This window comes from Nilaparvata lugens, chromosome 9 (genome assembly GCF_014356525.2).
Source record: "Nilaparvata lugens isolate BPH chromosome 9, ASM1435652v1, whole genome shotgun sequence".
Taxonomy (NCBI): Eukaryota; Metazoa; Arthropoda; class Insecta; order Hemiptera; family Delphacidae; genus Nilaparvata; species Nilaparvata lugens.
This window is the reverse complement of record NC_052512.1, coordinates 39,480,956-39,505,438: the sequence shown is the minus strand read 5'-3', so window position 1 is coordinate 39,505,438 and position 24,483 is coordinate 39,480,956. Positions and strand designations below refer to the sequence as shown.

The following is a 24,483-nucleotide window of genomic DNA, read 5'->3' as shown; positions in this document are numbered from 1 at the left end:
AAAGATGGCCGTCGGGGGCACTTCCTGGGTAGGGGAACCTCTTCCTATTGGTTGGGGGCGGGGACTTTGGTGGGGGATGACTGGGGCAGATGTTTTTGACACCTGCTACAACAAAGATGGCTGTCGGGGGCACTTCCTGCCTCTTCCTATTGGTTGGGGCGGTGGGGGACAAAATAGCCGACACTAGGGAAGGGGGGTGGAGGGCCGCCATTTTGGCCACGCCCCCTCGCTTCCTATTGGATGGGGGCGGGGCCAAAATGGCGGACTGGCCACGCCCCTTGATTCCTATTGGCTGGGGGCGGGGCCAAAATGGCCGACTGGGGCAGGGGGTGGAGGGGGAGGCCACACCCCTCGATTTCTATTGGATACGCAGCTCTCTCAAAAGACCACTACTTCCAAAAAAATTTAAGGTACCCTAATTTCATGTTTTCTATACGTTTCATTACTTTCCTTGCCCTTTTACCATTGGTAAGGAAAGTATTGCTTTTCAAAAAAATTTAAGGTACCCTAATTTCATGTTTTTCATACGTTTCATTACTTTCCTTGCCCTTTTACCATAGGTAAGGAAAGTATTGCTTTCCAAAACAATTTAAGGTACCCTAATTACATGTTTTCTATGCGTTTCAAGGTCTCCTGAGTCCAAAATCATGATTTATGGGTGTTGGTTTGTATGTGTGTGTTTGTGTATGAGTGTATGTGCGTCTGTGTACACGATATCTCATCTGACTTGAAATTTGGAACGTAAGGTCTTTACAGTATGAGGATCCAACACGAACAATTTCGATCAAATGTGATTCAAGATGGCGGCTAAAATGGCGAAAATGTTGTCGATAACAGGGTTTTTCGCGATTTTCTTGAAAACGGCTCCAACGATTTCGATTAAAGTTATACCTGGAAAAGTCATCGATTAGCTCTATCAACTGCCACAAGTTCCATATTTGTAGAAATTCCATGAGCTCAGCCCCATCTATGCAAAGTTTGATTTCAGATTCTCGATCATCAGGCTTCAGATACAATTTAAACAAAAAATTTTTAGTGGAAAAGATTGAACATGAGAATCTCTACAATTAATGTTCAGTAAAATTTTCACCTAAAATTGAAAATAAGCTCGAAATTGTAGAAAATGTGATTATCCAATTATTGCAAACTGTTGGCAACTGTTGATTCTATTAAATCATTCACTATGAAGAGATAGCAGACCTCGTGTGTCTCCAGCGTTATTGCCCTGTCACCAGCTGACACAAATCTTTTAGTAGTAGGTTTGAGATGCGCGGGAACACTAGCATCAGGTGATCAATTTTCATAACGGCAAGGAAAGTTGTGTGAGTGCGCCACACCAGATTTTTAAAGATGTAATAACAAAGTTTCATGATTGAGATTAAATATTTTGTCAATTAGTTGAATTTCTGCATTGTTGATAACGATGTGGCAACATCGCAATGTGTGAAAGAGATAGCGCCATCTGCTTTGTTGAACGATAGACAAGGATAGCAACAGCATTGCAAATCACACACTGCCATTATAACGTGGACCTCACTATATTTGATTGGTATCAGCTGTAGCTAATGGTTATTATTAAATTATTATATTAATAATAATATTAATATAATAATATAATATGATAATATAATATAAAATAATATAATATGATAATAATAATATTAAATTAAGCTCATTAATGCCTTTTTCATTCTGTAGAAAACTTGGGTGATATTATCAGTCCCTATCATTGACAAAATGTAAAATGTTGGAAAAAATTGTTCTACTCATCAGAGTTGTAAATATTGCATTCATTAATATTACTGAAGAATGACAAAATAATTTACAATTTGTTTTTTATTTTGCTTAGCTGATATTCATTCAAAAATGGAAGATGGGAAGAGTATCTATGGTATTCTGTGTGACGCATCGTATATCACATATTTCCTGGACCATCTATTGGCAATCAACAAGAACGAATTAAGTTCATCCTTGAAACATTGATTTAACCTATTTTTTCAATTCAACACTTTACTGATAGATATTACTACCAATATTTCCTACCTGCGCACAGGTTTTAAACCTATGCAGGTATCATTTTCCCTCAAATATTACCCGTAATTATTAATTATAATAGACATAATAATTACCGTATTCTAGCAGCAATGTTACTTTCTTATTAATAAACTATATAATAAATATATAGCTTAACTTATTAATAAATATATAGCTACATTGAGCATCAACTTGCTAATGCAATAAGTGAGTTCCCTTATTGTTTTCAGTTTTCTTTGTTTGTATTGTTTTTTTGTAAAATAAAGTTAATTTCGTTCGTTTCGTTCAATTGATTGAGAAGAATATGTTTCTGAATAAAAAATGCAATGTCCGTATTGAGATGTAAATGGAGATATTGATTGTATGACATGAGATACATTGACTTTTTGGCGGTACGAAGTTCGCCAGGCCAGCTATAGTGAGGATCATGCTATAATGACAGTGTATGATTGACAATACTGTTGCTGTCCTTTCCTATCATACAACAAAACAGATAGCGCTATCTCTCTCTAGCTTTGCAAGGTTGTCAGTTTGCCAGAATATTTTATTTTTAGTACTATACTGTCCTTTCCTATCATACAACAAAACAGATTGCGCTATCTCCCTCTAGCTTTGCAAGGTTGTCAGTTTGCCAGAATATTCTATTTTTACTTTTGACAGTGACTGTACAAAAGTAAACAATTCATTATCAGTCGCCATTCTTTTCTTCATTCCATCGAAATACTTGAGTACACAAGTCGTATAATTGATTTAAAATGTATTCTAGGAACAATTAAATAATTTTTAGACATTACCATATGAGGAACACAAATTGAAATACCTGAAATGACATTGATAACTAACCATCCTAGACTTCAGTTAGCCTACATGTATAGGTTAGACCTACTTGTACCGGTATAAATAATATTGAAAGGTTATTTCAGAATTATTTCCATTGAAATTACTTATCTCGAATGAGATTTATATAATTTTTAAAAGAAATTGGAATAGAATACCCACCAAATAACTTAATTTCTGTTGTTTTGAAATTCAGATTGTTGTATCACAGCTTTTTAAATCAGCCGTCATTTCAGGTTTGTATAAAAATGAGAATCTGATCTTAGTTATGAAAGCAAATTTTCGAATCAAATTCCTTGATTAATTTGACATTAAATTGATTATGTAATCAAGGAAATGATAATTATTATTATATAGATTATTATATAGATAGAGACTTGGCAACGTTTTTCTCCTATCTTTCTCCACTGCCATTATAACATGGACCTCACGCTAGTATATTAATTTATAAAATAAAACCAGTAGGAGTCAGAAAGTTGTTCATGGAAATAATAGAATAAGTTTCAATGCTTCGACACACACTTTATTAACACAAAACCCCAAAACACAATAAATAAAATGAATAATTGAATGAACAATAGTAATAATAGTCAAAATAATAATAATAATGTTGATAATGGTGTTAATTATACTAATACTGGAAACTAAAAACATTCATTGATATCTCCTTCCTATTATGATGTGCATAAATAAAATATATTATGAGTTCCAGATAAAGTTGTATTGTTGATTTTTCTTTTTATCCTCATTCGCCCATTAGGCAGGGATATCCTTTCCAAGGGATTTTTCCCAGCCGCTGGGTAGTTTGTTATGTGACTGCAATCTCTGATAGACCTCTGTCAAATCGAACAAAATATTTATTAGTCCAAAATTTGATATTTTCAAAAAAAAAATCATTTTATTCAATCCAAGGTCTATAAATACAGGTCATGACACTCGTGTTCCTTACAAAGACCTTAAAGATGCACTTTAGATGCACCTTAAAGGAAGACCTTATCCCTTTAAGGTCTTTGGTTCCTTATGGAGCGGCCATTATGTGGGGTCTTATGGCGGTACATTTGAAATATTCCAATCTGCTCATAACCGAATCATGCATTATGCTTTTTAAAAACAATATTCTGTTTCAGATAATATGTTAACTCAGGTTTTAGATTTTTTAATAATGAAACTTCAATAATAAATGGTTCAATAATCCATTTTTTCTATTATTAAAAATTGTTCCAATTCTTGTAACTTGTTATGATTCATAAGACATTGGGACAAAAGGCTAACCTCAAAAAGAGTTTGAAGTTCCCAATCTAAAAATCAACAATTCAGTTCCAAGTTGGAATCTCAATATTATTATTATTCTGTGGGAAGAATTTATTTTACAATTCAAAGCCAAGCCATATTCCTTGAACAGTATAATAAAATAACAGAAGAAGGAGAAGAAGAAGTAGTAGTAGAAGAAGAAGTAGTAGAAGGAGAAGTAGTAGAAGGAGAAGAAGAAGAAGAAGAAGAAGGAGGAGGAGGAGGAGGAGGAGGAGAAGGAGGAGGAGGAGGAGGAGGAGGAGGTGGTGGAGGAGGAGGAGGAGGAGGAGGAGGAGAAGGAGGAGGAGGGGAGGAGGAGGAGGAGAAGAAGAAGAAGAAGAAGAAGAAGAAGAAGAAGAAGAAGAAGTAGAAGAAAAAGTAGAAGAAAAAGTAGAAGAAGGAGAAGGAGAAGAAGAAGAAGAAGTAGAAGAAGGAGAAGAAGAAGGAGAAGAAGAAGAAGAAGAAGAAGAAGAAGAAGAAAAAGTCGAAGAAGATAAAGAAGATTAAGAAAATTTTGTGAACTCAAACTAGTAGATGGAACTAGTAGTTAAAATTTTTGGGACTGGACATTTAAAATTCGATGAGAGATAAATTCATGAGATTTAGTTGATAAATTCTTCATGGTAAAGTTGATTGAATAAAATAAAAAATTTCTGAAAATATCAATTTTTGAGAAAGTTATTCAATTTACTGAATATGACCAAATTGAATAACACTCAAAATACGATATTTAAAAAAATTCTTTTATCCAATCAAGAATACCATGGAGAATTTATTCTCTAAATCTCATGAATTTATCTCTCAACGATAAAACTCTCTCCATTAGTGGGGAGGATATTTTTAATATTCTTTCCGAAGAATGGACATTGATATGTCCAAAGCTCCGCCAATCTATGTACATGCATAACAATATAATTATTATCTATAGTTATTATATTACAAATATTGCTTTTTCATATCATATACAGTTCAATAATTATTTTCTCAGTCTCTATTATGTAAATTCATCTATAATTTTGCTGTATTGTAAGCTATTGTATATAAGTGTATAAGCCAGTATATATTGTAATTTACATAAATAAAGTACTCAATCAATCAATCGAATTTGAAATGTCCTATCCCAAAAATTTAAACTTTAGGCGCTCATATCTCAAAAAGTAATGATTGGAAAAAATGTTTAATTTTGATAGCTTGTTGATAAATCGATAACTGTGAGAAATATCTCCAGTGAAAGTTCATTTTTAGCCTTTGCACAGTCTTAAATAGGGATGGGTATCGATACATCGATGTTTAGAAACATCGATGTTTCAACATCTAACATTGATGTTTTAACATCGATGTTTACTGTTCGATGTTTTTCACTTATCGATGTTCAGGGGAAAAAAACATCGATTTTCAAAACATCGATGTTTTGTCTTTCGATACCCATCCATAGTCTTAAATTGGATAGTACAGGTAAAAGAACTTACCCACGAAGTCAGCGGATCCAGAGTATTGCATATTCTGATCACGGGTATCATACATGTACATCAACTCGTTTTCGTCCAGTTTACCGTCCAGGTTCATGTCATAGTAACTGTGCAAAAACAATTTCCAATAAACATTTCACTGAAATAATGCTCCACAAAATTATTTTAATAGTTATTTGTGCAACTAGTGCGCGAAGTGACAGTTTGCTGCACCGAAAGAAACGTTTACGCACAAGCCGTAGGCGAGTGTGGAATAATGGTTTCTTGAGTGCAGCAAACGAACTTTGCGCACGTATCTCACATTAAATTTTTCCTACAGTTACCATTGAATATGAAAAGTGGGTGATTATTGGTGAAATTCCCTGAAATCCATCAAATGTTTTCCTGTGTAATTTTATTATTAAAAACCTTAATTTATTTAAAATTGAATAATAATAATTAAATTATAATGATTAGTAATTCAATTTAAAATTTATGTGACTGCTTGAAGGGGGTTTATCTTTTGTAAGCATTGAAATGACTGTAGTGAGGTCCACGTTATAATGACAGTATTTGATGAACTTTGATTTTGCCAAATACGTTTTTGACAATGTAGAAATATAATTAATCAAGGCACATTATAAGTAGGCAACACTGTTCTCCACTGCCATTATAACGTGGACCTCACTATACCACAGTTAGTGTTACCAACTTAATTTTGATTTTCCTGCACTGGTGCTCTATATAACCTACTAACTATTTTGCATTGTCATGCTGCAAATCTGGAGTATGCAAAGTAATACTTTGCGCACTAGAGCGGAAAAGTGATTCTTTGCGGCCTGCAATCAGTGCAGAAATGGTCATTTTTCAAGGTATCTGTAGGAAATAGTATATTTCGCACCTAGGGCCGAAAATGGGACTTTTCTGGCTCGAAATCGGTTTTCAAGTCCGAGGCCGTAGGCCGAGGACTAGAAAAGATTGAGAGCCGGAAAAAACATTTTTGCCCATGGTGAGAACGTTATTTTTCGCCACACAGGAAAATAAACAATATATATATATGAGAATAATTGTCTATTATAAGCACTTCCAAAAGCAAAAGTGGAAGGTCATAGCTCTAGCAAATCTGAGGTAATCTGAATATCAAGAAATTGTCCAAGTATTTTTATTTTTTATTCTGATTTGTCTAAATAACCTAAAAGATTATGTTCAATTATATGTAAGAGGTTGAGTTTATACTTTTTATTCTTCCAAATGACAATAAGATGATATTATTATAAATGTTTTGATTATTGAATGATAAACACAAAGAATGAAAAGTTTTTGATCAGCTGTTTTAGCACACTTGAAATTTGGCCAATCTGAATGTCAATGGAAGTTTAGGTTAGAAGTTCTATCCTACTCTGAAAATAGAATTATTTGAATAGTTTATAATATATATCTTATCTGTATTTTATTCATCCAAATAAAATGATAGTATATTATTACAGAATACTTTATTGAATTCTAAAAGCATAAAATGATTCCGTTTATCCACCATGTTCCATGATAAATGCTGTACTAGGAGGTTTGAGGTTAGATTCTATTATACTCTGAAAATTGAATTTGAATAGTTTATAATATCTCATTATTTGTATTTCATTCATCCAAATAAAATGATAGTATCTTATTGCAAAAACTTTATCCAATTCTAGAAGCATAAACTGATTCCGTTTCATAAACTATTTTGTAAACACGTTCACATCAAATCAGAATCAGCTGACTTCAAGGTTATTTTACAGCCCTAGGGCCGTAAAAATTTTACCGGCCTGGTCAGAAAACAATCACTTTCGGCCTCCATATGACGCACGTAAACCAGCTCATTACATCCAAGTGGGGCGAAAAAATATTTCCAGTCTTCACCACATATAGAATGTACCTATTTTCTACTTGAAAGATGTGCATTATCTACAGAAGCATATAATTTATTACTATTTTCACTCTTCCCTATTTGTACATTCTCAATAGGGTGCGACGTCTAATGACTGATGTCATAGAGAAACAATAGCGTAAGTAGATATCTCATGGTATAGGGAATTTATGTCGCAACTTTTACTGTTATCTCAAGCCGATTATTGTCAATTTTTACTGTTTTGTTGGGGTGATAGTGTATGAACGGCACAATTTGAGAGACTACCAGCGTCACACAGCTGCATAGGAACGAACTACGTGGACTATCGGCTTGGGATAACAGTAAAAGTTGCGACATAAACGCCCTATACCATGGGATATCTACTTATGTTATCGTTTCTCTATGGTATGAACTCTCTGATAAGAGCCAATATGAATCTTCCTCCGCCCAGTAGAGCAGAAATTAATTGGGAAGCAGGGACTTATTATATACTTGATATTAGTAGTTGAGACACATTTTTTACTTTCCTTGCCCTATACCATAGGTAAGGAAAGTATTGCTTTCCGAAAAAAATTAAGGTACCCTAATTTCTAAATTTCTATACGTTTCAAAGTCCCCTGAGTCCAAAAAAGTGGTTTTTGGGTATTGGTCTGTATGTGTGTATGTGTGTGTGTGTGTGTGTGTGTGTGTGTGTGTGTGTGTGTGGTGTGTGTGTGTGTGTATGTGTGTGTGTGTGTGTGTGTGTGTGTGGTGTGTGTGTGTGTGTGTGTGTGTGTGTGTGTGTGTGTGGTGTGTGTGTGTGTGGTGTGTGTGTGTGTGTGTGTTGTGTGTGTGTGTGTGGTGTGTGTGTGTGTGTGTGTGGTGTGTGTGTATGTGTGTGTGTGTGTGTGTGTGTGTGTGTGTGTGTGTGTGTGTGTGTGTGTGTGTGTGTGTGTGTGTGTGTGTGTGTGTGTGTGTGTGTGTGTGTGTGTGTATGAGTGTATGTGCGTCTGTGTACACGATATCTCATCTACCAATTAACGGAATGACTTGAAATTTGGGACTTAAGGTCCTTCCCATATAAGGATCCGACACGAACAATTTCGATCAAATGCAATTCAAGATGGCGGCTAAAGTGTCGAAAATGTTGTCAAAAGCAGGGTTTTTCGCGATTTTCTCAAAAACGGCTCCAACGATTTTGATCAAATTCATACCTAGAAAAGTCATTGATAAGCTCTATCAACTGCCAAAAGTCTCATAACTGTAAAAATTTCAGGAACTCCACCCCATCTATGCAAAGTTTGATTTTAGATTCCCAATTATCAGGCTTTAGATACAATTTCAACAAAAAATTCCAAGTTGAAAAGATTGATCATGAAAATCTCTGCAATTAATGTCCAGTAACATTTCCACCTAAAATCAATAATAAGCTTGAAAACCGAGAAAATGTGATTATTAAATTGCAAACTGTTGGCAACTGTTGGTTCTATTAAATCATTCACTACGAAGAGATAGCAGACCTCGTGTGTTTCCAGCGTTATTGACCTATCACCAGCTGTCTCATATCTTTGAGTAGTAGACTTGTGATGCGCGAGTACACTAGCGTCAGGTGATCAATTTTCATAACGGCAGGGAAAGTCGTGTGAGTGCACCACACCAGATTTTCTTGCGTGACATGAGTTTCCTAGAGTGCAATTACGTCAAAGAGAATCTTTGGATATTTTACAGATTACTCCAGATTTGGCTCTAGTGAAGCCTTCAACATTTAGTTGAAGGATTTGTAAATTGTGCTTAGAGTTAAGTTTATTATTCACATTGTACTGAGAAGGATTAAAAGGAAATTTAACTCTTATGATAAAATTGGAAATTTGTTATTCTTTTGAATAACACTTCTCTCAGAAACATGGGGCGTCGTAATGCATAATAATTTTATATCAAATTAAGGGGAAGAATGTCTCCTTTCTATTGGTGTCTGGATTATTTTTATACGACCTATAGTTAATTTCTAATTAATGATTATGTTCGTCAATGCCGAGAAATTTCGAGCAGAAAACATGAAATTTTCGACATGCTAGAAACTTTTTTGTTTCAAAAGATAAGTAGGTGATGAAAGCGAGAAAGTTTCTCAGAAATAATTTAAATTTTTTTTCCAATATTGTCAAACGTGCTCGGAAGAACGTACTTTGGCCTCTCAGGAGTTTCAAAGTCAAGGATAGCGGCTGAATGGTGTGCCACCATAGGCTATCAGTAGCTGGGATCAATAAAAACAAAATACAGAACGATTGAAAAATTCAGCAACTGCAAGCCATATGATTATAAAATAGTGGAAATGACCTCGCCTCGAATAATCCAAGAAGTGTTTCATTACAACAGCCTTTCTAGAGGCAATCAGCTGCTCACGTTTGAAATAATTCAGTCAAATATCTTGTAGATTGACAGCCTTCAGCATACAATTTGGTACACAATGCATACCATGCAGCCGCTCTCATAACTTAAAAATTCCTTGGAGACCAAAATACGATCTTCCGACTACTTTTGGCAATTGGAAAAATTATTTCAATTATTTGTGAGAAACTTTCTCGCTTTCACCACCTACTTATCTCTTGAAACAAAAAAGTTTCCAGCATGTCGAAAATTTCATGTTTTCTGCTCGAAATGTCTTGACATTGACGAATCATTAATTGAAAAATAACTATGAGTCGGATAGAAATGATTCAGACACCAATGGAAAGGACAAATTCTCCCCGTTAATTTGATATAAAATTAGTACGCATTACGACGCCCCATGATTCTGAGGGAAGTGATATTCAAAAGAAAAACAAATTATCGCGATGTTTCCAATTTTATCATAAAAGTTGAATTTCCTTTTAATCCTTCAACCCTGAAACTTTTCTAGCACTACTAGGATATCAGGGATGATATTCTACATCCAATTCTGACGTTGAATTGGAAATTTGAGAAAGTTGCAATTTTACACGATTTGGTAACCTTGTCATCTCTTGGGATGGAGGGCCAAGTCTCAACTTATTTTACACAAACTATATTGCATAATATTTGGACAATTTGAAACTAAATTAGGAGATTGAAGAAGTTTTGGGCAATAGCCTGTATTTTCGTTTCTGGTCATTGTATTGTTTGTGCTAACCCAATAAATAAATAGATAAATATCACCTCGCGAACCATGCCTTGCCTATATGCCTTTTCAAAGTCATGCAGGTAGGCAAAGTTACAGGATAAGTACAGTACCAGTATTTTGTCTAATTTGGCTAGATTAAATTTTCAAAAATGGCAAAGCATTCAATTTGTCACTCAGCCTAGTGCCAACCTAGGTATACAAATTACTCACTAGTTATCATAGAATAAACAATCTCAGTTTTCATCTGTATAGGTTCTATCCTATACTATTAAACGAGCAACTTCTGTTTGTATGTTTAGATGTTCATATGTTTGTATTTCACCGGAGGAGTCGGCTATCAGCCATGATAGAGAATGGAGTTTCGATTAGATACTTGTGGATGTGAATACTGCGTGAGGTCTACTGTTCACAGAACTACTAGTATGCTTAAATGTTCAGATGTTTAGATGTTTATATGTTTGTATTTCACCGGATCTCGAAAACGTCTCCAACGATTCTCACAAAATTCAGAACATAGTAGGTTCATAATATAAAGATTCGATTGCACTAGATCTCATCCCTGGAAAAACTCGCTGAAGGACATTAAAAGAATAATTATTATTCATCCTAGGGGAAACAGCTGATAATTATCCCTTTCTATCTATCCCTTTCTTTAGTCGTTTGTTGGTGATGGAAGAGAGTGAGCGAGTTCATGTGTGTGGGACTGTGTCAAAATTATGACTCAGCTGTTGAACTTATGTAATCATTCAATCAGGTACCTAGTGCCGGTTGCAAAAAAGCCGGATTATTTTCAATCCAGATTAATTCCAGTGGATCCATCTTTTTGAAATGGTGCTCTCTGATTTGGTTCACGTGAAGTTAATCAGGATTAAAATTAAACCGGCTTTTGTACAACTGGGCCTTAGTGAGGAAAATTTTTGCATTCCTCTGGGAATTAATCTCAATTTACTGTTATCGGATGGAATATTTCTGTATGAATGTAATTATAATTTCTTCTTTCGAAATACATTTTTCATGCTTTTGTACTCCAGAGCAAAGCTCAGTCCCCGATATTAGGTTTTATCATAGAGAAACGATAGCATAAGTAGATATCCCATGGTATAGGGCGTTTATGTCACAACTTTTACTGTTATCCCAAGCCGATAGTTCACGTAGTTCTTTCACATGCAGCTGTGTGACGCTGGTAGTCTCTCAAATTGTGCCATTCTTACACTCTCACCCCAACAAAACAGTATAATTTTACAATAATCGACAGTAATCGGCTTGAGATAACAGTAAAAGTTGCGACATAAATTCCCTATACCATGGGATATCTACTTACGCTATTGTTTCTCTATGGTTTTATCTATACCACAATGTATAGGTGTTCTCTGCAGTGATGCTGTTTCAACTAAACTTCCTGAAAGCAATGAGAATTGGAATTTCGACAAACTGACACCCTTCCAAACAATTGATCAACTGACACCCTTCCAAACAGTTGATCAACTGACACCCTTCCAAACAGTTGATCAACTGACACCCTTCCAAACAGTTGATCAACTGACACCCTTTCAAACAATTGATCAACTGAAACCCTTCCAAACAGTTGATCAACTGACACCCTTCAAAACAGTTGATCAACTGACACCCTTCCAAACAGTTGATCAACTGACACCCTTTCAAACAGTTGATCAACTGAAACCTTGATCAAGTAAATAATGTGACTCACAAGAATTCCTGGTGCTGCATCACTCCCATTATTCCCTCTTTCATGTCAATCTTGTCGTTATGATCTCTGTCATACAGCTTGAAAAGAGCTTCGATTTCTTGATCAGTTGGTGTCACTGAAAACCAACAATTTGTTATTCACTGAAAGTGGTGGGTTCTACAATTATTTCTCGAAATGATTTTCTTTTGTCTATAAGACTGAATGTCACACAATTTCAGCCAAACACAGAAACAGTTGTCTATGCAATTTGACAGGATTGTTTCTTTTTCAATTGAGCATTGTGTTGGAGTTTTTATTTGAAATTTTGCATTGTAAGGGTCGCTATTCATGGTTATGAATGATAAACACATGTATACACATGTCGTCATACACACGTATGTCGGCCCATTGTATATTCATACTGAAAGTCGATGAAGCCAACATATACTGACATATCGCGACGTCAGCATCGGATAGAAAACTTTTCTGTAGAGTTTATTTACATTGTTTTCCTTAGCAGAATGTGTATATTCCAGCGGGAGCGTTTACCATTTTAATAAATAATAATCTACATCCTTCTGAAATAGACACAATCTGAAAGTTTTCTATCCGATGATGACGTCACGATTTACTGCTATTGGTCGAGGGCATGAACGCCTGCCATTGGCCTAGCTAGACAGTCTCCTCCCCCTCAACGGTGTGACAAAATGGCGGCTTAAGCAACAGAATCGCCATGATAATAAAATTTTACTTTTAGTACAAAATAAGAACCAAGAAAATAAGTGTGAAAGATAATAAAACAAATATGTAATCTTTCATACTTATTTTCTTGGTTCTTATTTTGTACTAAAAGTAAAATTTTATTATCATGGCGATTCTGTTGCTTAAGCCGCCATTTTGTCACACCGTTGAGGGGGAGGAGACTGTCTAGCTAGGCCAATGGCAGGCGTTCATGCCCTCGACCAATAGCAGTACTCACCTATCAGTATAAATTCTGCTGCTCTTGTATTTAGTTTTAATTTATGAGAGATTGACAATGGTGTAATAACCGAAACCGGTCTTTCTAATTATTAATAAATCAGTGGTTTTTTGACAATTTCTCAGTCTTTTTCATTCAATATGAATAATTACCACAATATCAACTTCTCAACTACACAAAAAGAAAAAGCACATTCACAAGGAAGTCTACAAATGAAAAACATCGGTTTTCACCGATGTTTTTCATTTAGTAGTGTGAATTTTTTAATGTATTAATCAATTTATATTTCAATACTACCAACTAGGTATACTATTAAACCTAATATTACCTATATCTACTCACATTGAGGACTGGTTCTTTGTGCGTACAACCCTATGCAGGCTGTTTTGAATTGAGCCCTGTTGACGGAACCGTCAGTTCCTGCTGCAGCTCTTGCCGCAACTGTGCACAAAAACATCCAAATTGAAAATTTCAAATTAATAAGATTATCATGATAGGCAAGAATGAATAAACTAGTGACCCCCTGGGTAGGATAACTCGCTCAAAAACTGCTGTATTGTAATCTTTGAAACCCGCAACTTTTAATTACACCGAATTGATGAGAATTATGGAAACGGGTGAATATGTCTTTTACAATAATTATAATTTGACAGTAGGTTTCATAGGGGATCCTGTTTGAAATGAAAAATTACTCTGTCGCTTCAACTCTTAATCAAGAGTTTTGTATTATCGAATGTTTTTATATTATCAAGAGTCGACTGTAATCTTATAAAGCGGTATCAGCTATCTTGTGAACAAGGCAGAGAATTGGCAACACTGTTTTTCTTCCTCCACTGCTATAATTACAAAATGTACCTCATTATAAACAACATTTCCAATACAAAATTAGTTTTGATGTGTTTGTCAATAGATGTGTCAATTGATGTGTTTGTTTTTTGAAGTATGAATAAATTGTTATTTTGATGAGTGATAGTAGCTTAACCTATATTTTGATTTAGACTGTATTATAAATTTGAAAATGGACCGTTTTGAGCATAAGCCTGTTGTGCCTCCTCATATAACTGTAAAAATAATTGTACGACTGAGAAAATTATTAAATAAATATAAACTATAAATTTAATCTTTCATTACAAATTATCTATGCTTTTACACTCTAGAGCAAAGCTCGGTCCCCCAATATTCAAATCATTAAAATAGAAGGTATAACGTTCGTCAATGTTTGTTCACATTTTCCTATGATCATTTTTATTTGGCTTGACATGACACTTTTTACTTTCCTTGCACTATTACCATAGGTAAGGAAAGTATTGTTTCCGAAAAAAATTAAGGTACCCCAATTTCTAAATTTCTATACGTTTCAAGGTCCCCTGAGTCCAAAACAGTGGTTATTTGGGTGGTATTGAATCATTCACTGCAGACTTCGTATGTCTCCAGCGTTATTGTCCTGTCACCAGCTGGATTGGATCTTTGAATAGTAGACTTGAGATGCGCGTGAAAACTAGCGTCAGGTGATAAATTTTCATAACGGCAAGAAAAGTTGTGTGAGTGCGCCACACCAGATTTTTTGGATTGAATTTTTCTATACATGTAATTTCATGGGAGATGAAACTAAATTTCATCTATCATTTGTCTATCGGTCTTGCTCTACGGTCCTACAATATCATTAACTAATCATATATTAATATACTAGAAAAAGACAGAATTCAACTCACGTTCTGCTGCTAGAATCTGAAATAAAAATACAGTTAATTAATACAAACATCTATTGATATTTATAAATTGAGAGTCAATTATTAAGTTAATAATGATGTAAATTTCTCAATCGCTTGGAAATGTTCACTTATGATAGATATGTATCATAAGGTTCAAGGGTTATAGATACGAGGTTAAAGGATATTCTATAGTGAGGTCCACGTTATAATGACAGTATTTAATCAAAGCGGATAGTGCTATCCTTTTCTACATCTACAACGTTGCCATGTCGTTTTTAACTGATATCAATTATAAAAAGTTATTATTAAACCATTGGAAAATATATTTTTCCTACAGGTACCTTGGAAAGTGACCATTTATGCACTAATTTCAGGCCGCAAAGAAACACTTTTCCGCTCTAGTGCGCAAAGTATTACTTTGCTTATTATCTTGCAGCCATCCCAATCAGCTGTTGACATTGCTGGCGTGTATTTTGAATGCGAATTTGCTCTATCTATATTTTCTCTGATTTCCGAATAAATAAAAATGAGAACTCATTAAATTATACATTTTGAATATTATCAATAATTATTCATTATTTTAAATAATATTTTTCCATTCATAAATTGATTGGTTGAAAAATTATTTAGAAATTGAGATTCACTCAAAATTATTCAAATTTGATTTTTAATTTGAATAAATTATCGATTATTAATTTTCAATTGGATTATCAATTTAAAAAAATTAAAGTTGTTAATAACACAAAATTATACAAACATTTGATGGATTTCAGCCGTCATTTTACCCATAATCAACCACTTTTCATATTCAATGGTAACTGTAGGAAAAATTTATTGTGAAATACGTGCGCAAAGCTCCTCTGCTGCACTCAAGAAACCATTCCACCCTCGTCTACGGCTCGGGCGTAAACGTTTCTTTCGGTGCAGCAAACTGTCACTTTGCGCACTAGTTGCACAAATAACTATTGTTGATGAGTAGGATATAATAATTGGTCATTTTCAACAAGAATGAAAAATTAATATTACATCAGATATGCCAGTAACGTGGACACTCTAGCTGTTCAGGCCAAGATTTTAATCTAACACAGTCTTAATAGGCACTGCTAACGGCTTCTAACGGTAGATCATGCATGATAGGCATGTGTGTAGCCTACTTGCATGAATACACATGCATGATCATGCATGATCATTTCATTAGCGAGAGGCTTCCAACATAAAATAAACAACTGATAACAATAAATACACTACTGGAAAATTACAAATTATAATGATAAAAAGTAATTTAACCTCAAATAGATCAGCGAAGATTTTGAATAAACCGAGATTATACCCCACTCATCAAATTTTCCAGGAATTTTATGTATTCACAGTAAGACAACTCTACGTTAAAACTTTACTTAAATACTTATTAGAAATAAAAGCAAATTTCCTACATTAAATAAACATGTCTACAACTTCAGACCAAATATTATAGAAAAATTCCAACTTCATCCTACAAAGTTAACTTTCATTAGAAGACAATTGATTTACACAAGCAGCAAATTAATAAATGCTTTACCTTTTGATTTAAATGATAAAATATCAAAGAAGAGCATAACAGAGTGGATTAAAGGTGAATATTTCTTCACTTTGAACATAGCACTGTGATTTGTTTTTTTTTTTCTGTTTCAGTTTTCAGTTTGGTATTTCTCTGAATTCTGACCTTTTATAAATTATCAATATAGGAGTGAATTATTCTACTTTGGACCACATTTTTAAAGAATATTTTGTGTCGCTACTTTTGTTATAAAGCTTTTCGTTTCAATTTCTAGTTACTTTAAGGATTTTTTTTCAAGTAACTCTCACCAACGGGCAAAGATTTTTCTTTTTGCTGGTAATGCCTAGAAATTTTATCATTGTTTTTTTCTGCTCTCATGTATATGCATGTATGTGTAATATTGTATTATGAACAATTCATCTTTATTTTTGCTCGTGTATATATGTGTATATGCATGTATGTGTAATATTGTATTATTAACAATTCATCTTCATTTTTGCTCGTGTATATATGTGTATATGCATGTATGTGTAATATTGTATTATGAACAATTCATCTTTATTTTTGCTCGTGTATATATGTGTATATGCATGTATGTGTAATATTGTATTATGAACAATTCATCTTTATTTTTGCTCGTGTATATATGTGTATATGTATGTATGTGTAATATTGTATTATGAACAATTCATCTTTATTTTTGCTCGTGTATATATGTGTATGTATAGTACACATACTTCATACAGTAAAGTAAATTATTGTTTGTTTTCTTTTTGGCAATAAATGAGTTTGTATTTGATTTGATGTTAATAGTCCAGACAATGAATGATCAAAAGAGGATATAGAGGGAAAAATTTGGAAGAAAATTTTTAACCCCGCAGTTCTGTTTGTGGTAGTGAGGAGGTAAACACATCAAAAGTCCTCAGCCCTACCCAGTGCTCCAAGGGCGTGGGGTTGGTTCAAAGGTACAATTTTCTAGTTTCTCGCATATAACTCGAAAGCTATGCATTTTACAGACATGACTATTCCATAAGAAATTAAAGCTCACATAATTTTCTATAATATTCATCTGACAACTTCCTCTATATCTCTTTCACTTTCCGAGATATCCGCTCTAAAAGATGTGACATTTTTGAAAAAAAATCTTCCCTCAACTTTTTGCTATTTTTATTCTTATAACTTTTTGAATATCGATGGAAAAAATCTATGCTGATCATGAGCTTATGGAGCATCAAATTCTCTTCAATTTGATGTATAATTTTTAGAAGTTCACGCTCATCCCCACGACTGTTGTGTTTTTTTTTCAAAAATGTCACATCTTTTAGAGCGGATATCTCGAAAAGTGAAAGAGATATAGAGAAATTTGTGCGATGAATATTATAGGAAATTATGTAAGCTTCAATTTCTTTTAGAGTAGTTATGTCAGTAAAATGCATAGTTTTCGAGTTATATGCGAGAAACCAAAAAATGGTACCTTTGAACCACCCCCACTCCCTTAGTACAGTGGGTAGGGGTGGGGTCTTTTGATATGTTTACCTCCTCACTACCCCAAACAGAACTGCGGGGTCAAAAATTGTCTTCCAAACTTTTCCCTCTATAACACTTCGTTGACTGGGCTATAATCACTTGCTGACAATATAAGGTGAACCCGCATGTCTGCAGGGTCCTAAGGAACTTGTTTAAATAGTTGGTGTGATTCACTCACGTCGGTTTTGAAGTCTGTTGTATCTTCAGGTTTGAATTTGGGAAAAGATTTTGGTGTGGGTGTAGGAGGATTCGCACAGCAACAGGCGATTAGAGCCACGCCCACTACAACCAGCTGCAATCTCAACATTTTGACAGGGCTGTAAAAGCACACAGAAGATCTTATTTATACGTATTCAAATATTGGAAAATATCAGAATATTAATATTACTTGTCCTATACTATTAAACGAGCAACTTCTGTTTATTGACCGAGCGAAATGAGGTCTAAGATTCAAGTCGACTGTTTGGCATTTCTCTTAATGTTTAAATGTTTCGCATTCATGGCGAAACGCGCTAATAGATTTCCATCAAATTTGACAGGTATGTTCCTTTTTTAATTGCGCGTCGACGTATATACAAGGTTATTGGAAATCTTGCATTTCAAGGATAATATAAAAGGAAAAAGGAGCCTCCTTCATACGCCAATATTAGAGTGAAAATCAGACTATAGAATAATATAATAATAAATCAGCTGACAAGTGATGACACAGATGTGTGGAGAAGCTAGTCTATTGCTGTATTTCCATAAGGTCTATAGTTTCAATCTTGTGGTCTAATTTCTTGTGGATGAGATTACTGCGTGGGGTCTACTGTTCACAGAACTACTAGTCCTTGAATGAAACAGCTGTGGATGATAAAAAAGTGAGTGAGCGAGTGAGTAGGTGAAAAATCAAAATATCGCATTCCCGGAATTCATAAGATGACATATAGCCCCCTGTGAAATATAAACACGATCATTTTAGAGAATTGTGTTCTGTTTCTCAATAAATAAAAATAACGAGCGAAGCTCGGTGCCCCGATATTTTTTCTTGAATGAGGAGGTAGTCATGTGATACATATGATTTCAATACAGAGTTTCAGAAAAAATGAATGGCAAAAACCGCACACTGAAATCTCAACCCGTATCAGTTTGTTGATGTATAAGTTGTAAATTATGTTGTATATTAACCAGCTGAAATCATTTTTATGTCAGCGCATGAATGACTGTCTGTGTGATAGCTCTCAAATAGCCTCAGCTGATATTATGAATGGATGAATGGAAAAACTGTTGTAATTGCATGCAATGGATTCTTCAGCTGACTAAATGATAAATCAAAACAAATTTTGCATCAAATAGATACTATTAGAGTCTAGAATCGAAAAATCTACAACAGCAACTTAATAATTATTTTCACTTTTTGTGTAGTTGAGAAGTTGATATTGTGGTAATTATTCATATTGAATGAAAAAGACTAAGAAGTTGTCAAAAAAACCACTGATTTAAGTCAGTGGATAAATCAGTAGTTTTTTTGCCAACTTCTTAGTCTTTTTCATTCAATTAATAATTATTCAAAAAGTCTAAATTTTGAATGAAACTAGAATTTTTTGAGCTAAAAACTTCACACTTTACAAAAAATATTGAAGAATTTTGAACTTTAACGTATTGTTTTTATACTGTTGTAGCCTATTTCATGTCTGTATAATGTTCAATACTTAATAAAGATTCTTATTCCTATTCAAAAATTTTTTTTTGAAAAACATCACAAGTGAAAAGATTCTCTCAGCTTTTTGCACAGCCTTTGATAACGAGTAAAAAAAATATTATATAGGTATATAATGTGAATGACTCAAGTCACATACTATTTCAATTTTCAATTTCAATTCAATTTATTAAAACACCCAAGACAAGACAAAACAAAATTAAAAAGAATTATGAAACAAATAAAACACAATAAAATGTTACAAATATAAAAAACCACGGGGTGTGTTGGAGAAGAGAAAAAAGAGAGGAAGATACCTAGCCAACTATGGTTTCCCATGTAATAGGCAGGCAAAGAAGAGAAGAGAAGTAATGAGGGAAAAAGGTAAGGGTGAAATGGGGGGAAGGAAGAAAACAGAGGAATAGGTACTCAAAATAAAGGTAAGCGAGTCCACTGAAAAAAAAACAATGCTGGAGCAGAAATCTCGAGTCATATATCTAAATGGAAGAAGAAATTACTGTATGTCCAGTTTTTTATATCCAGTTTAATTTCTCCGCTGGTCTTATTGTCCATGAGAAAGTGATTTCGAATGAGGTTTATAATTTTAGTACCTATGTAAATTAACTGCCTCCCTATACATTCAATATTAGTGTTATAGGTTACATATTTGTTAGCAGAGGAAAATCGGATCTATATTTTATTAAGTACTCAATTACGGTTTTTATGTATAATTGACGTATAGTCATGACCTCAAAATCACTAAAAACCATATCCGTTGGATAGATCCTGGGTTTGCTTAATAAAGTTTTAATTATCAGTTTTTGTGCTACAAATAATTCAGCAATATTATTATTCTACAATTAGATATTAGAGCTTCAGTTTCATCACAGATTGATAAAGGTAACAACCGAGACAAGGTTCCTCAAAAATGCTTAAATGAATAGGTGGCTGTGAATTTCGTTCCAATTCAAACAATTATAGAGTCTCAGACCATTAGAATTTTGAGAATGGAGGTCGATAGAAGGGCAAGATTAAAAAAAGTTTGGGAAGAGAAAACTCTCAATAGCAGGAAAAGATGAAGAAAGAGAGAGAATCTTTGAAGAAAGAAAAAGCTACTCACTCCAACAGGTGTGGAAACAAGTAGGTATTAAAATTGAGCTCTTCGACACAGATTCACAATGATTTTCTAATCTGCTGAAAAGAGAAGAAAACCATTGATTCTTATGTGAGGTTTCACACATTGGCACAATTTTCTAATCTGCTGAAAAGAGAAGAAAACCATTGATTCTTATGTGAGGTTTCACACATTGGCACAATTTTATAATCTGCTGAAAAGAGAAGAAAACCATTGATTCTTATGTGAGGTTTCACACATTGGCACAATTTTATAATCTGCTGGAAAGAGGAGAAAACCATTGATTCTTATATGAGGTTTCACACATTGGCACACTGAGAATTCATACCATAGAGAAACGATAGCATAAGTGGATATCCTATGGTATAGGGCGTTTATGTCGCAACTTTTACTGTTTTCTCAAGCCGATTACTGTCGATTTTTACTGTTTTGACCGGGTAAGAGTGTATGAACAGCACAATATGAGAGACTACCAGCGTCATAAAGCTTCACAGGAGAGAACTATCGTCTTGAGATAACAGTAAAAGTTGCGACATAAACGCCCTATACCATAGGATATCTACTTATGCTATCGTTTCTCTATGGTATGAACTCTCTCATATGAGCCAATATGAATCTTCCTCCGCCCAGTAGAGCAGAAATTAATTGGGAAGCAGGGACTTATCTACTCCTTGTTCAGAAGATCTACTGCTGATAATGGTCAAAACATTTTTAGAATCATAATCAGATAGATTTGATAGAATAGCCTAAACAGGATTCGATCCTGTGGCAGAAGGTTTCTAGCCAAGTGACATCAAGGGATTTCAATTAACAAATTTCAAATATAACTGTTGTAAGATAAAATATATATTTATATCCGATGGGGTGGAACTGTTATTACGGGGAGATTCCTGAAATGGGGTCTACTATCCTATTATCACGGAAATTAATTAATAATTGAAGATTTGAGAAAAAAACTGAAAATTGATAAAGTAAAATAATTATACAGGTAAATGAGATCAAATCATTGACAAGATCGAATCAAAGACAGAGAGTCGAAGAGCTCCGTATGACATTTCTTGATATTTTTTCAAATTATGAAGGTAAATTTAATACCTTGTAGACGGGGTCCTAGTAAAATCAAGTTTCTCAAATCAAAATGAGGCTACCAGGATACAATAGTGCTTAACGAATGAACAGAAATATCGCTATTTTTGAGAAACTAAAAACCTAAAATTCTAAGTGTGGCAAACGGAGCTACACCTAGGGATTTCAATCGTATCAATAATCCGGGTGGAATATAACTGTTGTTGGAAGATGAAATATTCATATCCGATGGGGTGGAACTGCTATTACGGGGAGATTCCTGAAATTGGGCCTACTATCCTATTATCACGGAAAATAGTTGTTGGGCTACCGACATGGAGGAGGGGAGAGGCATTCTAGAGGAGGCCGAGGCCCTGCACCATGTAGTAAGTGAGTGAGTATTCTATTATATATTAAATACATACAAATACACATCAACTCAATAGAAATGAACACAAAACCAAACAACAAACACATGTAGATGATTAATGAAATGAGATAGTGATAGGTGAAGAAATAGTGAACAAAGATTATGTGGAATATGTCTACTCACAGTAGGACGGTGATAATGTTGCAGTGACGCGGCTGAAGGCAGCAAAACGACAGACTGAAGACGGACGTCTCAACTTCTGCTCAGCACCACAGGATGAAGACAACTAGATGTGACCTCTTCGACTGTAGCACTTGGGATGGTTTCTGCCTTCAAGACCCGTCCTATTTAAACGAAAAACCCGACTTGTTTGTTTCAAACAGTGACGCAATTTGTTGTGCACAAGTGCTTCAAAAATAATTTTTAATTGGGCAAACTGAATTTGGTGTCACGAAATGATCGAGAAACGTGCCTTTCAAGTGATTGGGTTGTCTTTGAAGTTGAGAAAAATAAGTTTATCGCGTCAATAGGCTAAATTTGTCGACTTATTTGGAGCAAATGCAAAGTGCGTCATGTTTTCTAGGGCAAAATTTGCATTTAGTATCGCAGATCTACAAAACTAGAAAAAACCATGTTCATATTCTGAAAAAGTAATAGAATATTTTGTACAATAATCGGAAATTCGAATTTTTCATTTACAAAATATCGAAATAGAGGGTGGTTGTATCAGTTGATTCTAGTGTCCAGGGTGATCGACCCTGGGTGGTGAATCAAGGGGGGGTGCACTTGCTCCGGTCACTGGGCTTTGGGAGGGGGGGGAGGGTCAAATGAAGATTCTCATTCAACCCGAATATGGAATATCCATCTACAAAGCTTCAAACAGCTTAAAAATGGAATTGAATTCCAATATAAATTTAATATTGATTTTTTTTCAAGAATAATAGTAGGTCTAGTTTTGGTGCAGGTTATTATAGGAGGACAATGTTGGCAACTCTTAATTTCTAATTTCATGGCGATATCAGTTACAAGAATTTTGAACTGATTTCAACAGTACAATAAATAACATAGTTATCATGGTTGAAGCTGTAGACGCCGTGCTATTAAACCATATTGAAAAAACTTTCAATACATACATCTAGGAATTTGTGAAAAATGGTGTCAAAAGTGTTTCTAGTTTGAGTTTCTTTTCACGTTTTAAAATTTTTAATAATTATAATACAGTATTTTTCAGTTATTAGTGATGATTTAGTGAAGTATTCTTATTTAATATGGTTTTCAACTTTCCTAAATTCTAAATTCCTAGTTTATACATATTTTGGACGAAAATCGTGGAGTGTTAACATAACCTATTTTTTGGAAAAATTCTATCTAAATTCGGGAAAGGAACAGTTTTGGGCTTCAAGCCTGTTGTTCCTTCCCCAATCATTCATAGTTGAGAATGACATTGTAGCCAATGTATCAATGTATAAATGTATAAATGAATAAATAAATAAATAAATAAATAAATCCAATATTGACTGTGGTCACTAAAGTGAGATCCACGTTAAAATGGCAGTGAAGAGAGATAGGAGAAAAACGTTGCCAATCATGCTCTGTCTTGTCAATGCCTTCTAAAGACGGTAGCAGATCCAGGTTTACTGATGTAGGAAATTATATTTTTCCAATAATTTCCTTATAAATTTCCATAATCAAGATGAAATATTTGAACTATTTATTCTGCAATGTTAAAAGACGATCTGCCAACAGAGCAAAGCGAGAAAGAGATAGCGCTATCCTCTTTGTTGAATGATAGACAAGGATAGCAATATCATTGCTAATCAAACACTGCCATTATAACGTGGACATCACTATATTGGTCACAAATTGGTCACCCAGTGGTCACCCAGTGGTCACTCATTGGTCACTCATTGGTCACTCATTGGTCACTCATTGGTCACTCATTGGTCACCCAGTGGTCACTCATTGGTCACTCATTGGTCACCCAGTGGTCACTCATTGGTCACTCATTGGTCACTCATTGGTCACCCAGTGGTCACTCATTGGTCACTCATTGGTCACTCATTGGTCACTCATTGGTCACTCATTGGTCACTCATTGGTCACCCAGTGGTCACTCATTGGTCACTCATTGGTCACTCATTGGTCACTCAGTGGTCACCCAGTGGTCACCTAGTGGTCACTC

The 24,483-nt window shown here is 34.4% G+C and overlaps 1 protein-coding gene across 1 annotated transcript; it reads right to left on the bottom strand.

Annotated features, from left to right (window-relative positions):
- Nucleotides 1-3,372: 3,372 nt before the first annotated feature.
- On the bottom strand, nt 3,373-22,848 carry LOC111055487. The gene is made up of 7 exons (XM_022342702.2): nt 22,486-22,848; nt 18,233-18,371; nt 14,991-15,006; nt 13,621-13,719; nt 12,321-12,435; nt 5,631-5,737; nt 3,373-3,707 (listed from the first exon to the last, which is right to left on the bottom strand). Exons 2-7 carry the CDS (start codon nt 18,359-18,361, stop codon nt 3,628-3,630), a joined length of 546 nt encoding a protein of 181 aa, XP_022198394.2. The 5' UTR covers nt 18,362-18,371; nt 22,486-22,848; the 3' UTR covers nt 3,373-3,627.
- Between the last annotated feature and the right edge of the window lie 1,635 nt (nt 22,849-24,483).

Bases quoted from the DNA above. Each gene is read 5' to 3' on its own strand.
- LOC111055487 (XM_022342702.2), bottom strand. From the start codon at position 18,361: ATGTTGAGATTGCAGCTGGTTGTAGTGGGCGTGGCTCTAATCGCCTGT. The intron at 5,738-12,320 runs GTGAGTCACATT...GTTTTTGCACAG, and splicing joins ATGCAGCACCAGGAATTCTT to TTACTATGACATGAACCTGG. The intron at 3,708-5,630 runs GTAAGTTCTTTT...TCGATTTGACAG, and splicing joins TGGATCCGCTGACTTCGTGG to AGGTCTATCAGAGATTGCAG.